This window comes from Capricornis sumatraensis, chromosome 4, assembly GCF_032405125.1.
Source record: "Capricornis sumatraensis isolate serow.1 chromosome 4, serow.2, whole genome shotgun sequence".
NCBI lineage: Eukaryota > Metazoa > Chordata > Mammalia > Artiodactyla > Bovidae > Capricornis > Capricornis sumatraensis.
Genome location: NC_091072.1, coordinates 100,268,888 through 100,283,450, shown reverse-complemented (window position 1 = coordinate 100,283,450; position 14,563 = coordinate 100,268,888). Strand labels below are relative to the sequence as shown.

General features: G+C 48.2%; 1 protein-coding gene across 4 annotated transcripts; it reads right to left on the bottom strand.

Moving 5' to 3' along the window:
• Positions 1 to 48: 48 nt before the first annotated feature.
• DCTN2 (dynactin subunit 2) lies at positions 49 to 13,631 on the bottom strand. Of its 4 annotated transcripts, XM_068972173.1 has the most exons (16): positions 13,471 to 13,631; positions 12,528 to 12,596; positions 9,336 to 9,344; positions 6,953 to 6,958; positions 4,548 to 4,644; positions 4,327 to 4,388; positions 3,835 to 3,933; positions 3,409 to 3,569; positions 3,068 to 3,218; positions 2,683 to 2,748; positions 2,436 to 2,474; positions 2,182 to 2,259; positions 2,017 to 2,088; positions 1,689 to 1,791; positions 1,485 to 1,576; positions 49 to 456 (listed from the first exon to the last, which is right to left on the bottom strand). In XM_068972173.1, exons 1-16 carry the CDS (start codon positions 13,504 to 13,506, stop codon positions 370 to 372), a joined length of 1,227 nt encoding a protein of 408 aa, XP_068828274.1. In that variant the 5' UTR covers positions 13,507 to 13,631; the 3' UTR covers positions 49 to 369. The 4 variants fall into 4 exon arrangements, with proteins under 4 accessions (XP_068828274.1, XP_068828273.1, XP_068828272.1 ...); XM_068972172.1 differs by lacking the exon at positions 9,336 to 9,344; XM_068972171.1 differs by lacking the exons at positions 6,953 to 6,958; positions 9,336 to 9,344.
• Between the last annotated feature and the right edge of the window lie 932 nt (positions 13,632 to 14,563).

The window sequence follows — 14,563 nt, the reverse complement described above, 5'->3', positions numbered from 1 at the left end:
CAGAGGCCACACAGAGTACAACAGCATTTAATGGTCAGAAACAGTTGTACAGTATTACAGTCAGCCACAGAAGCTGTGCTGGAGGACAGGACCCAATCCTCCCCCACACCAGGCAAAGCAGTATTGGGCAGGAGCTGGCATGTGGCTGGGCCATGTCCTCATCCCTGTGGCCTAAGAGGAGACCACCATTTAATATCCCCAGCTTCCACTACTCTTCAGAGGAGGGGGTGTAAGCCCCACATGCAAGAAGCCCTTGCCCCCAGTGTCAAATGGGACGCAAGAGTTACGATTAAGGGGAAACCCTGTGTAAGGTATTAATAGAGTTCAAAGGGGTAGGGATTACCCCTGTCCTCCATCACCCAAAGGTGCTCACTTTCCCAGTTTCTTCATCCGTTCATCAATGTTGGCAAAGTTCCCCTCAATGGTGGACAGGTTTTCACGCATTGTCGTCTGCACCTAGAAAGTGAGAGAGCTGTTTCACTCTGTCAGGTTCAGGTACTTACCTGGGTGAGGCCCTGAAGAAATTCTCTGAGAGAAGACAAAGACATGCAGGAGAATTCCCTGGTGGTCCAGTGGTTAGAACTCTGCACTTTCACTGCTGGGGCCCAGGTTCAGTCCCTGGTGGGGGAACTAAGATCCCACGAGCTGCACAACAAAGCTAAATTAGAAAAAAGAAATGGAAACAGCTTGCGGGCCCCAGAATGGGAAGGCGACCTGGAGCACCATGGACCTAGCATGGGATCTGCTAAACAGGCAGGCCTCTTAAGAATTCCCTTCCTGACTTAAACCAGAACAGTTCTTTCATCTGTTTTATGTACTGAGGGACAAATAGGATTTTGTTGAAGTAAGGGTTTCACTCATCCGAAGTTTTAGAAAACTGCTCTGGAGGAAGAACATACCATGCTAAGCACTTTAATTTATCTTGAGAGTCCTGTGATGCCAGAATCCCAACTGTAGTGCATCCCCCAGCACAGAACAGTGCCTCTGCCAGAACCTGAAGACTTGCTCTGTGCTGGGCACTGCTTAGAGAATGGAGAGGTGATGCTCACAGCTCAGCGTCAGGAAGGAAGGGGCAAAACCAGGTGGGAGCCTGGCTCCAGATTTCAATGCCCATGTTCTGTCTAGTGTCCTGTGCTCAGGAACATCTGGGTGAGGACCCAGGGAGGATAAAAGCCAGCTGAGACTACAGAGGGAAAAGGTAGGTTTTATAGGAAGAATGGAGGTTTACTGAGCTCTTACCAATTCACTCATATTACTTCATTTAATCCACATAACTCTGAAGTAGGTATAATTTGCCAGATGGTGAGATGGAGGTTCACAGGTTAAATAAGTTGTCAGATGTCCCATGGCAACCAAGAAACAGTATGGAGACTCAAACCAAACCCCTGCCACACCACTGTGCCACCAAATGGGCCAAGGCAGAACCCTCTGGAGCTGAAGCTGGAGAACCTTGCCTGTGTGTGCTGGGGAAGGGAGGCACTCACCTGAGTCAAGAGGGTGGCATTGTCCTTGAGGGAACAAGCAATCATCTGCTGCGTGGTATCCAAGTGTGTCAGAAGCTGACCAAATTGCATGGCTGTGAAAGGTCAGAATAGTAGGCATGGCATTAGAATCCAAGACCAGAGGGAAGGGAACAAGAGTTGCTCACTTTCCATTCCTCTTGACACCCCTTGTGGCTGGCCTCCCACCTTGTTCGTGCAGCTGCTTGATGGTGACAAGTCTCTGTACCAGCTCAGGAAGGGAGGTGGCAACGGGGCTCCAGCGCTGTATGGTTTCATACAGCTGGTGCACCTAGAGGGACAACACAGTGACCAACTTCAGCCAAATACACCCCATTAGGGTGAGACAAGTGCAAGCTGGGGCAACAGGGAAGCACTGCCTTATCTCAGCTGGTAAGAGCTTATGAGGACAGTGGTCTGAGGATTCAGTGCTCTCATGCTTTGCTCTTTCCAGCAGGAAGAGTACATGAGGGAGCAGGAAAGGGTATGAAGATGGGAGGAAAGGTCTCTTCCTGACCTTGCTCTGTGTATCTGCATCCTCTACAGAAGCTTTATGCTTGGCAATCTCATTCACTTTTCCCAGCACACTCTGAAAGCACAGATTTTTAAGGTTGATAGTAAAGGCATCAAGGTCTTCCAAAGTCACTAGCTGCCTGTAATCCAATTTGCCTTCACTTAATACCTGTAACCGAGCCTCCACTTGGTCCAAAACTGCAAGGTCCAGGGCGCCCACCTTCGCCTGCAACAGCTCTACAGTATCCTGGGGGCGGGGTCAGGACAAGTGTCATGAAGCAGACAGAATCAGACTAGAAAAGGCCACCTCATATTCCACTGAAGGTAAGGAATAAACAGCTACAGATCCAAAAACAATTTTCTAAGCAAACCCAATCCTGATATCCCCTGTCATCCAAAGACTCCAGTTCCTTTTACACTCACCATGAGGCAGGCTCCCTGCAGACCTGCTGAAAGGGGATTCTGATGGGGAAAAGAAGCAAAGAAGTTAGTGGTTTTCATCTCTCCAGGTGATTACCACCTTCTCCCATCCTTCCGGGTTCCACCAGGCAACTGCTGGCTGCTCCTGTAACTGGAACCTGTTCCTGACTCCTCTCTGGATTCTGTGGAATGCTGTGGACCTTAGGGCTCAGGATGTGAGGGTTGGAACAAGTACAAGAGAGCACCTGACCTGAGCATCCTGATCACAGCGTACAGTGGCTTCCAGCTCTGTCAGGCGCTTCTCGAGTTCTGCCACCTGGGGGAGGAATGGGGAGATCTGCCATCCACCTACCTCCCTTCTGCTGCAGTGGGAGGTAAACCTTGCTCTTTGCTGGTCTGCTTGCCCTCCCCTCCCCTCTCCCCACCACTCTGCCAAGGGATTTCTTTCTCTGGAACACAGCCCTAGTCACAGTCTTAAATGAGACATCAAGAGGAATCAAGCATTCCCAGCACCCTCTCCCCAGATGTGATTCCTTGGAGGGCAGCAGGAAAGTCTCTGGAGCCACATCTTCCCTGGCCCCTTAACCAACGTTACATACATCCACACACATACACAAACACACACAAAAACATACTTTGGCAGCTTGAGAGAACTTGTCCTGCTCAGGCCGAGAATGCAGTTCATAAGTGACCAAGCTGCTGTCTGGGGGGGTCCCACTGGTGGTCTTGCCCCCTGAACCAGTCCCTTTGCTGTTCTTTGTTGCTTCCAGCTGCAGCAGTAGGCGCCTGGATCAAAAAACCAGCAATATTATCACGACCTGAAGGATGTGGGTCAGCCCAGTCACTTGTTTCTGCCTCAGGGTCAGCATTAAGGAACAGCTAGGCCACCTCTCCCCTTCGCAGCCCTGTCAATACCTGGCTGGAGTCCCTCTACACCCCAATTAGCAATGATTTCCCAGCAAAGTCTGGCACCCACTTAGCCAGAGCTCCATCGGGGTCAGTAAGGTTGATTGCGGCATCTGGTCCCAGCAGCTTCTCCAGATGGGAAGCAACCAGCTGCTGCTTCAGGGTGGCCAGCTGTTTAGCCAACACCACGGGGGTCAGCTTCTCCTCAGTGGCTGATTCCTTCACTGTCGTCTGGTATGAAAACAAATAGACAGTGAGGAGTGCTAAGAGTAAGTCAAGAAAAAAAACAGATCAAGACCCTTAAAGATAGCTGTGGCTAAAAGTCACTGGGCTGCTCCTTACCCACTTACAGCACTAACTATAAATTCACGTGCATTCCCAAACTGAAAACCTCAGCCCCCTTAGGGAGGAGCTTAGGGAATCTTTCTCCTCCCGCTGGGAGGCCTTCCTCTGCTATGTAAGTCATAGCAGAAAGGTGAGAGGAGAGTCTAGTTACCTTGATTTTTTCAACTTCAGTTGTCAGCTCTTGGACCTCATGCAGTAGTCTCTGGTACTTTTGCTGGGGTGTCTCCTTTACTCCCAGACCCTCTCCAAGCTAGAGAGCAAGCACAGATGGTGACATCACACCTCCTAGAACAGGGACCCTCAAGAATGTATTTAAAAACAAACAAACAAACAAGAATGTATCCAAACCCAATCCGAGTCTGTAAGAGCATGATATCCAAATCCAGTCTGAGTTTGTAAGGGTATTATACCCAACTAAGAATCCACCATCATCCTCACTCAGAAGACCTGCAGAGAGCTGGAGGCCTGGAGACACTCCATAGCCAATAGCAGGGGGACAAAACATCCTCCCCTGCATCCAGCTGGGCTTCTGAGGAGCCCCAACCAGAGAGGAACCCAGAATCCCACCTATATCCCTGCTCTGTCTTAAATGCCCAGTGGATAGGATCGCTGCACTATTCCCATCAACACACAAACAACAAACCATCTCATATTCTCCAGATTCATATCCCGTTCTTTTGGTTTTTCCAATTCGATCTGAGAAATCTGCCAAGAAAAGAAGATGGAATTGAGGGCCTGATCAAGACCCACGGCAGTCATGATCTCAGTGACTGTGAGGGCTTCCATAAGACAGCTCTTTCCCCAAAGCAAATGTCAGTGAGGCCTGAGGTCAGGCTTCCCCATCCAGTTTCCAACCAGTCTCACCAAGTCCCTTTGTGCCCACTCTCTTGTCTTTGAACTTGTCATAGGCAGCATTGGGATTGACAATGATGTGCTCCACACTGGTACTCGTCAGCTCCTCCTGCAGAAACAGGTAGTTCAGGACAGGGGCAGATTCATTCCCACTCTAGAACGTCCCAGAGCCCCCCAAATCCCCAAATCATTAGGAGACTGGGCTCTACTCTCCCAAGGGGAAAGAAGGACAGCTCCAATCCAAGCTATCGACCCAGGTTCACCCTAGGAAATGAAAGCTTCCTGGTAAGTTTGGAGTCTCAGTTGTATAAATATTAACACCCTGATTCAACTGGGAACAGAGGCAGCATAACCTCCCCACCCATTCTGTACATAAGCCTCCTCATCCCCTCCCCTTCCCCAATCCAACTGGGCCCTCCCAGTTATCTGGCAACACGATGCACTCAGGGCAAGAAACCAACCTGACCTCTTTTAACCTCCCCCTCCCAAAAGTAAATTTCCTTGCTGCTGAGGAAGTCCCTTTTCAAGTTAACCACCCATCCTTGATGGAGGGAAAGAGGAGCAATCAGGCTACTAGCTCCTGAGTATCAGAACTTGCATGTGCTGCTAAAGGGAAGATAACAGCTTTTAGATACAAGAGAAGGTTGGCAGAGGACCTGGCCAGATGCCATTTCCAGACTGCCATGAAGTCAGGGAATTCAGGGGAGAGAGAGAAGAGGCAGATACTGGGTTATTTTTTAAGGGACATCTTAGAAGCAACAGCATAAACTGTACCTGGTTGCCAAGAGTACCCATTGGCAAAGGCCACAGGTACATTCTGAAACAGAGACAGCCCTGCTTCTTCTCAAAGAGAAGCTGCAGCACTGGCCTCTTCTCCCTGACCCTCTGCTGTTTCTCAAGCACTGAAGCTCTTTCATAGGAGGGGGCGTGGCAAGCAAAGTGAAAGAAACTTCACCCTAGAAACTGAGGCAGAAAGGTTCCCTCCTGACTAGTTTATCTGTTAGCGGTTCACAGTCTAAAAACTACACCAAAACCAAGTCCTCCAGACTGCATGTCTCTCCTTCAATTGTCAGCAGTCCAACAGGTCTCATCATACTTCTGGAGGAAGTGGAAGGAGACCTGGAAAGCCTTTTTCTTGGAGTGGACATCACCTTCTACTGGAGAAAGGCAAAGAAAGTCTTCTTTCTTTTAACCAGAACAATGGTTCTCAACCCTGCCTGCACAATCGAATCACTTAGAAAAGGGGTGGGGGAGAAAAGAGGGATGGGCTCACCTCTGTAGATCTGACTGAACTGTTCTGAGGTAGGGCCAGGGTAGTAGGCCAGTTTAAAAGCTACCCAGGTCATTCTAATATGTATCCAGCACTGAGACTCTCTGACTGTCAGTGGGTACTAGGGGCTGATGGGGCACGGGGAGAAGTTATGATGGAGAGACATGGAGAAAGAGCAGCAGACGCAAGCTCCACTCTTCATCTCTGCTCTGCTGTTACCGAAGGAATCAGTGTGAGTGGCAGATTTATAAACGAGGGAGGAGGCAGGTAAGGAGAAAACATCAACTGTGCTTTTTACCTCTTCAGGGAAGTGCTGGGCAGAGGGGCAAGAGCTAAAAAAGATTAAGGGGAAATAAAAGGTTTCAAAGTCCCATATGAAAGTGCCTACGGGAAAAAACAACTGAGTCACAAATTCTCTCAATCTTCTCTGAAGTGTTATGGCCAGAGCACCCACTGGTCAAATAACTGTGGTCTCAGGCCTCTAAAAAGTGTATGTCTGATATGGACTCATGTTCAGGAAAGAACATTACCCTCTTTCAAGCTCACTCTCAAAAATAAGAATATGCCACTCCTCCCTCTGACAATGAGGTAGGGAAAAGAAAAAAAAACCTCTTTAGAAGGCATAGTCTACAGACTAAGGAAAGCAATCACAGCTACCGTTTTGTTAAGCCCTTACTACGGGCCAGGCACTACACAGACGAGAACATACTTTCTTTTTAGTTTTCTAAAGAAGGAATGTGTGGAGTAAAAAAGGGTCACCACTGGAGTGTGAGTGTCGGAGCTTCTGGACACAGCAGGGACGGTCAGTAATTTCATCTTACTAGTCCTGCTGCAGGAGCACATCCTGGGGCAGAAGGGCTACCCAGCGCCGGCACCCTCCCAGCGCCTCTCCGAGGGTGTGGCTCCGAAGGCTCAGGTGGACAGCACACTTGAGCCCTTCAGAGGCACCGACTCTGCCAGTGTCTTGGAGGTCTGGGGGCATGGGCTGGAGGTACTGTCATTACGGTGATTCATGAGATGGGAAAAGGTCAGCTGGGGTTGAGGCTGAATAGAGGAACAGAAGATTTAGTACAGACAAAAGGACAGAGAACAACTGTCCATCATAGCACACCCCGTTAAAAAGCAGATGAAAGGTCAGGCTTCTTACCAGCTCCTTGTGGTTTCCCCAGAGGTGAGAAAATCAAAAGAGTTAAAGGAAAGGGATGGGGAAATGGGGGTGAGGGAGGGAAAAAAAAAAAAGACAAAATTGTTATTAGCAAATTGTCACATGCACTACATGACAGTCTTCAAATATACTGCATCTCAGGGCCCAGGGGAGCCTAGCAAAATTTGGGGCCTAGCCAAGAAATTTCAGCTGGGGTCACTGCATACCCCAAGAGAAAGAAGAGCTTGGGACCCTGTCCTCTCTGGTGGTCAGGATGTCGTGAAGCTTTGCCGTGAACAGCAGCAATTCAGGATCACCTGGGAACTAAGGGTTAGGTGTTGCGAGCCAGTGGCACGGAAGAAAGTGGGGGCAGAGAAGGCTGGGGGAGGCAGGGAGAAGCTGTAGAAACGGCAGAATGTGAAGCAGAGGCTGTGGAGATAAGAGTCTGAGGGCTTGTAGCTGATTGAGGGTCCATGATTCTCAAGGGAAGTAGTTCATGGCTCAAGTCTTCCTGTCTCTCGGTTTCTCTAGTTTTGCAGAATTAGGCATTTGAATGGCAGAATCAATCATAATGCGGGTGCTTATGTAGGTGGTTTCATGTGACTTTGTGTTAAGCAGAACAAAGTGAACTTTCTAGATTATAGATGGTAAGTTCAATGAAATGCGAAGTAGCTAACTGCAGGCCCATCCTCATTCAGTTGCCAGAGGAGAGGCAGGGCAAATCCTGGTCCCTTGTGTAGTCTGGTGTGTTTGTATCCATCTTGAGTGCTTGGAAACTCACCCTACACTCTGAGGGATCCAGAGCAACTCTGCCATGATGTGCTAGCACAGAGTCCAAAAGACACTCAGATTCACAGCTACCAGACATGTGCAGAACATATTTCTTCAACCCTCTGTTCACAGGGGTTAGAGGGTATACCATGGGGAAAAGTTAGAGTCTTTCAAAAAGAGGCCTTATTTTAGCCCAAGCCACACAGATAAGGCTTCACTTCCAAGCAAGACTGGTTAAAGAATTGCCAGGAAAGGACAGATATATGTGTATGAAAAGACATGATGGGATAAAAACAACTACATTCTGCCCCAGAGATTTCAGCTAGATGCATCAGAACTTCATCCTCTAGCCCAGCCAAGACTCCTCTCTCAGTTCAGGGCAGAGGTGGATCCAGGTCCTGTGGTCTAAGGCTGGGATGTCTCTGCAGAATACACTTTACCTTTCTCTTGCCTCACCAAGCTAAAACCAGCTTGATTAAAAACTCAAGGGAAAAGAGAGGACAATCGGCCATAAGTTCAAGTCCAAGTCATGAGGAATGTGGGAGGACAGAAAAATTAAAAAAAGAAAAAGTGGTATATGCATATTAATTTGTAAATCATATATACCACCTCCAAGTCTGACCTACAGTTGGGTTGGGAAATGAGATTTCTGGGATAATGTCTGTAACCTGGAGTAGTAACAATCACTATGGGAGCCTACTACACCCAGCCAACTTGATTAGAATTCTAAGTGCCTTGATCCCAGGTACATGACTCCCCAGTCCCTCTCATTAATAATCTCCCAGACTCCCCAGGGCTGTTTGGCTAAGTGGCTATGCCTCAGAGGGCAAGACCTGAGGTTCTAGATCAGAAACAGGAAGAGGTCACTGCCGCTTGCTCCCTTAGCCTGTTCAGGCTCTTTGCTAACACCACAGCCAGGGGGACTTCAGTACCATGAGGACACGGAAGATGGATAGTGCTGTAGAGTAAAACTGTCCAGGATGGACCAACACAGTGCTGACCATCCAACCATTTCTAAAGGAGGGGTACAGAAACAGGAAGACTTGTGGAAGCACAAAAAATCCAAGTTAGTCCCTTAAAATGCATATAACATCCCTTTCCTAGCCCATTTACTTCCTCTAAAGCCTTAGCATAAGAGAATATTAAGATGAAGTTTTCATCTTAATCAGGTATAATCCACACACTGCTAAGAAGTGAGGACTGCTGCTGTCCCCCTTGTTCTTAACCCTTGTCCAGAATGGCTAAAAGTCATTCCTTTTCTCTTAACTCCATTTCAGTCTGTGGAGGAGAAAGGCAACCCCCTTCCAACTACTGCTCTTAAATTCCTCATGTCCAGAAGTGTTCCTAGTCTCCATGCTTCTATCCCATCCTCCACTGGACAGTTTTATTCTGCAGATGTCACAAGGGGAAGACACAATGATGCATGAATCATAGTTGTGTTTCTAAACCTGGATTAAGAATCTTTAACCATGAGGCCAGCAGGGCCCTTAGTGACCCGGCCAGAGATGCATTAGAATTTAAAGCAATTAGCTGCGACAATAGCACAGTGAGAGCATTGCATGCGAGATGGCAAACGAAAAAAAACATGCAGAGAAGAAGCATTGAATGGTCTTACTTGTGCAAACTAGTGTCCAGGCAAGGTGGTGAGGAGGGAGGATGGGGGAAGCATTAGGAAAAACTCAGGTAAGTTCCAGTGCGCCAACAGTCAATGAACACAATCAAGCATACTCTGTGATATCCCAAACTGTAAGGAAGAGAACTTACTATTTCCCATCTCAGGCTGGTGGAGGGTCTGGCATCATTTACCCTTTGGAGAACTGAAGGCCCTGCCAGGGCCCCACCAAGCTAAGGCTAGGTCATTTTCCCCCTTCCACATGGCATCAGGATAGGCACGGCATAGAGGGAGGAACTAATCCTGTTTCTAGTGAGTTTTCTAAACTTACTCCCCCTTGCTCCAGCACTTCAAAAGTGGGGAGCAGAACGCCTATACAGACCCAAGCGTAGGCTGTGGGCTCAGTGGGGAGGGAATTCCAGCTGAGAATTAGCTTTCCTGACAAGACATTTTAAGAAAAGTTTCCAAAAAGCTCATGGCCCAAATCAACCCAGGACTGTCTGATATGCAGAGGGGATCCTCCTACACTGAGGAGGAAAGGGCTAGCCTTTGTGGTTTTCTGGCCCATTCACTTTAGAATATTTTAGCTCCTGCTAAAACTGTTTTAAAGGGATAGCAGAAAAATCAGGACCATTTTTACCTAAAATAAAACCTTCTACTATTTCCTTTTCCATCCTTCCCACTATGGGAATTGCAAACTTTTCCGTTTAAGTAAACTAGCAATAACAATCTTTTGGGTATATTACAGGGTATTATTTCCTTCGGCAGCCCGATTTCTTCCATAGCGGAGCAATCGAAGGAAGAAGGTGAAAAGACAGGGAAGGTCATCAATAACCTTTGATTACTTCTTTAGATAAAAATCTGGAGACCGCCCTGAAAGGTTCCATTAAGAAGTTGATCAAATTGGTTGTCTCCAGGGAGGAACTGACCATTGGCAGGCAGCAGTGGGAAGAGACACTTTTTGTTCTATGTACATATATTACCTATTTTAAAAACTAATAAAATTAAAGTTCCAAATAATCTGGAGACTAAGGCAGAGCATGCTCTTGCTGGAGTTAAGAAGGTGACTGAAATCTCATGGTTCAGCCACAATAGTGGTGGTGTGCAGTGTGACCCATAATGGGTCTTGGGAAGGTAAGTGAGAAGGGGACCAGCTGCTAGTGAGAATCCAGGCCTCAAGGAAATGAGGATGCTGGATTGTCTAAGTACAACCAACTGCTCCTCAAGTTGCACACTTACGTCAGTATTAAGAGCAGTGGCAGAACCATTAGTCAGCTGACTTCCCAAGAGCTGCTCTCGTAAGGCCCACAGGGACATGCAGGGGCCAGAGACATTAGCTGACATCAGGAAACATCTCAGACCTCCCCCACTCCCGCCAGGGCTCCTGAAGTAGCTGAGTCTCCCGACCCTACTCACTCCTCCCTAGTGATAGTGTCATTCTGCTGACCCTTAGGTGATGGAGGCAACTTAGCTCCTCTTGTGTTTACCATCCAGTTCTTATCTACTTCTATACTGGTATTCTGGCTACATGCTGCAGGAAATGAACATCAGCCCATCAGACACCCCACTAGATGCTACTAAAATAGGCTGCTCAGGTTCAGCAGGGAGAAACCGCCAATCAGGGCAGAAGAGTCAGGTTCTTCCATGCCTGGGATGAAGGTCATGCTCTTCTTATTAAGAGATAGCCCATGATTTCGAATGGAAAATTACAATTTATTTTTTGGTTTGGAAAGGGGACTGCTATGATATTACCTGTTTGATCATGGTCAGTGACAAAGGGACAAACTTCCATTCATTATTTCACCATGAAGGCTTGATATTTTATAGGCAGAGCCCTAGGCTAGAGCTGAACAGTCTCTGAACTATGGTAGCAGAATGGAGTCCTCAGTATATATATATATACTCCTGCCCTTTGAGTCAGAAATAGCTTCTTAATAAGATACCTCTTAGAGTGAAGGTGCAAACTTAGGTCCTGAGCAATGACACCACCTGCATTATTTTCAGATACTCAAGTTTGGGGGACAGACTGACATGCCAGCAAGTACAGAAGCAACAAGAACACACCACTCAGAGAGCGGACAAGGAAGGTGTTCCCCACAAAGAAGGAACCACTTCCACATGGGGGAATCAAATAAGGAATAAGTGAGTACGCCAAGCCATACATTATAAGCCAGCAACCAGCATTCTCCAGAACTAACCAGCCCCACAAACGTAGCCACAGGACTCACAGACACACATACAGAGCCTGTTTCCACTGACTCTTAGTCACAACTTTTTTGAGATCTCATACCATCAATGTGACCCTAGCCCAGCTCTCCTTGCAAATTATAGAACCTAAAATACAGCCTATAAGACATGTGAACAGATCTTTGCTCCCCTTGGCACTTACACTCAGGGTTTCCACTATGTTCACTTCATTCACTCAGTTTTTTCTTTCATATCTCCTATATGTATCCTAACTCCCTCATTAGTCTGGGGGATTTTTGAGGGAAGGGACATTTTTCCCTCTGTACTGCACAAAAATCAACACCAAATGAACACATTCAATAAACAATGCTAAGTGGTTTCCCTTATGGTTAAAATGTGTCCATAGCTAATTCCTTCCTCTTGAGTTCTTCCTGAATCTGAAAGTGCTATCAAGTCCTCTTCTCTGCTGATATGAAATATTTATGTTCTTCTTCAAATTCCTTCTGCTCTGACTAGTTCTCTTGTCTTTCTTAAGTCTCCAATTCATTTTCCTTGCCTAGTGGATTCTGGATACTCACGTAAAATCACTTATAGTATTCCTCTATACTTCAAAGTCTAGCTTGTTAGGATGTTAATGAACACTGAGTGAGAGATATATTTTATGAAACAGAAGGTCTAGGTCTTAAACTCATGCACTTTTTAAATGCTCAGGCTTCATGACGCATTACCATGGACTAGCACTACCAGGCCTACGTCACGAGCACCTAGCCTGTTTTGAAATATTTCAATTTTATTTAAAAGGCCTAAGTATCAGGCCTCTTAGTTTTAATTCCACTGACCTGACTCTCCTTCCTGGCATTGCTCATTTGCAAGTCCTGCAACCTACGTACCACCCAGGCTGGGTTGGCATACCCGCTTATTGCTGTGGCTCGCCAGAAAAGGGAACGGGCCTGCCTGGGAGAGAGAGATCAGAATCCACAGGAGTCCTGAGGCGCCACACAGTCTTACCGCATCAAACTCTGCTTGATCATCCTCAGGCAGGTCGCTGGTTTCATAAACATCTGGCTCGTTCCTGGCCTGCAGGTAGAAGCAGTGACCATCCAACCTCACTACCCAGCAACACCCCTGACCCCACTCCATTTGAACAAGTTAACAGAGAAGTCAGGCTGTGATGCCAGGATTCTGCCCCTTCTTTCACCTGCCGGGTGAACTGCCTGTCATTTCCCATGTCTTAACAGGGGTGGGGATAACAGTGGAGATGACTGATGGTAAATGGTGAGTGTTAAGTGATGACAAAGATGTTGCCCTGAATCTGAAGAATGACGGGTCCTGGGCAATCAGCAGTAGGAGAGGAGCCATCATCAGGCCCTGCACACACTACCCTGGCACAAGGGCTGAGAGTGACTCAGGACCTTAGTACACAAGGTCCTATTCCAACCCTCCACCCCGTGAATGCAAGTAAGGCAACACAAAGGGAGGTACACGCCGGCATGTGAGGGGCTTGGGAAGGAGGTTCCCTAGAGGACAAGAGTTCTCCATCTGGGGTTCTGTCACGGTAACCTCCTCACTCTCTGCAGAGTGAAGGCCATCACCAAATGGCTTGGTTTGTGTGTCTGAGGTGGGGGTGAGGGTCTTATGGGAATATCTGGGAGACACGGGAGGTGTAGACACGGAGGGTAGTAAGCACTAGAGAACAGTGCTAAGTGCCTAGAGACCATTTCTGGGCCGAGAAACCGGCGACTGCCGGAAAGGGGCCTTGTAGGCCTTCTCATAGCCCAGCCCAGTCGGGTCGGAGTCCGAAGGGTGCTGGGGACGGTCAGGGAGCTAGCGGCAGGAGCCCTCGGGGCTGAAGAGGGGTGCAGGCGGGAAAGGTCACGGGTTGGTGTCTGTTAGGGGTCTTTAGGAGGTTGGGGGCGCGGTCTTGGGGAGCCAGGGCCGGCCGTGTACTCACAATGCCGGGAAGGTCGGCGTACTTAGGGTCCGCCATGGCGGCGGCGAGGCAGGGTTGGGGGACCGGGGCCTCGGCAGAGCCGGGGCCGGTGCTCGGGTAGGGGAGAGGATGGGTCCTGGTCCGGCTTAAGGCGGCCGCAAAGGGAGCGGCGGAGGAGGCGGAGGAGCAGGAAGTCTCGCGACAGGAGTAGTACAGAGGAAGGGTGAAGCAAAAGTCGCGAGAACAGCCCGCTACCACACCCCTGGAGAGGCAGGGATTGGCGAGAACGAGGCCGGGAATGAGGTAATGGCAGGAAACCGCCGCCTAGGATTGTGGGATATGCAGTCTTGGCCCACCCAGCTTGGGTGGGGACCGACGTTAACGCGCTTTGGGAGCTGTGTCACATAACTTATTTTCTTTCGTCCTTATAGCGAGTCTGTGAAAGAGCTTTTACAATTCCTGTTTTTCGGTGGATAAATTTGTTGTTCAGCCGCTAACTCTGTCTGCTGCTAAGTCGCTTCAGTCGTATCCGACTCTGTGCGACCCCACAGACGGCAGCCCACCAGGCTCCTCTGTCCCTGGGATTCTCCAGGCAAGAACACTGGAGTGGGTTGCCATTTCCTTCTCCAACGCGTGAAAGTGAGTCGCTCAGTCATGTCCGACTCTTAGCGACTCACGGACTGCATCCTACCAGGCTACTCCATCCATGGGATTTTCCAGGCAAGAGTACTGGAGTGTGTTGCCATTGCCTTCTCCCAACTCCTGTCGCTCTTTGCAACCCCATGGACCGTAACCCGCCAGGCTCCTCTATCCTCCACTATCTCCCACAGTTTGCTCACATTCATATCTATTGAGTCAGTGATGCTGTCTAACCGCTAGCCATGTCAAGCTCCCAGAAATTAAATGACTGGGTAAAAACAACACAACTAGGTTTGCTAAGGCACAGCCAGGGCTTTGAAACAACAAGTAACTTTAATAGAGATTTAATCATGTTGGGAATGAGAAAGTTAACTAACCAGGTTAGGGCTGTCAGATAAAATACAGAGCTCTTAGTTAAATTTGAATTTCACATAAACAACTAATAGTCTTTATAGTATAAGTATGTCCCATAGGA

Coding starts and splice junctions, on each gene's coding strand:
- DCTN2 (XM_068972169.1), bottom strand. CDS start 13,506: ATGGCGGACCCTAAGTACGCCGACCTTCCCGGCATT. Junction 3,934..4,326: donor AATCTGGAGAATATGAGATG/GTTTGTTGTTTG, acceptor CTTGCTCTCTAG/CTTGGAGAGGGTCTGGGAGT. Junction 457..1,484: donor ATGCCACCCTCTTGACTCAG/GTGAGTGCCTCC, acceptor CTCACTTTCTAG/GTGCAGACGACAATGCGTGA.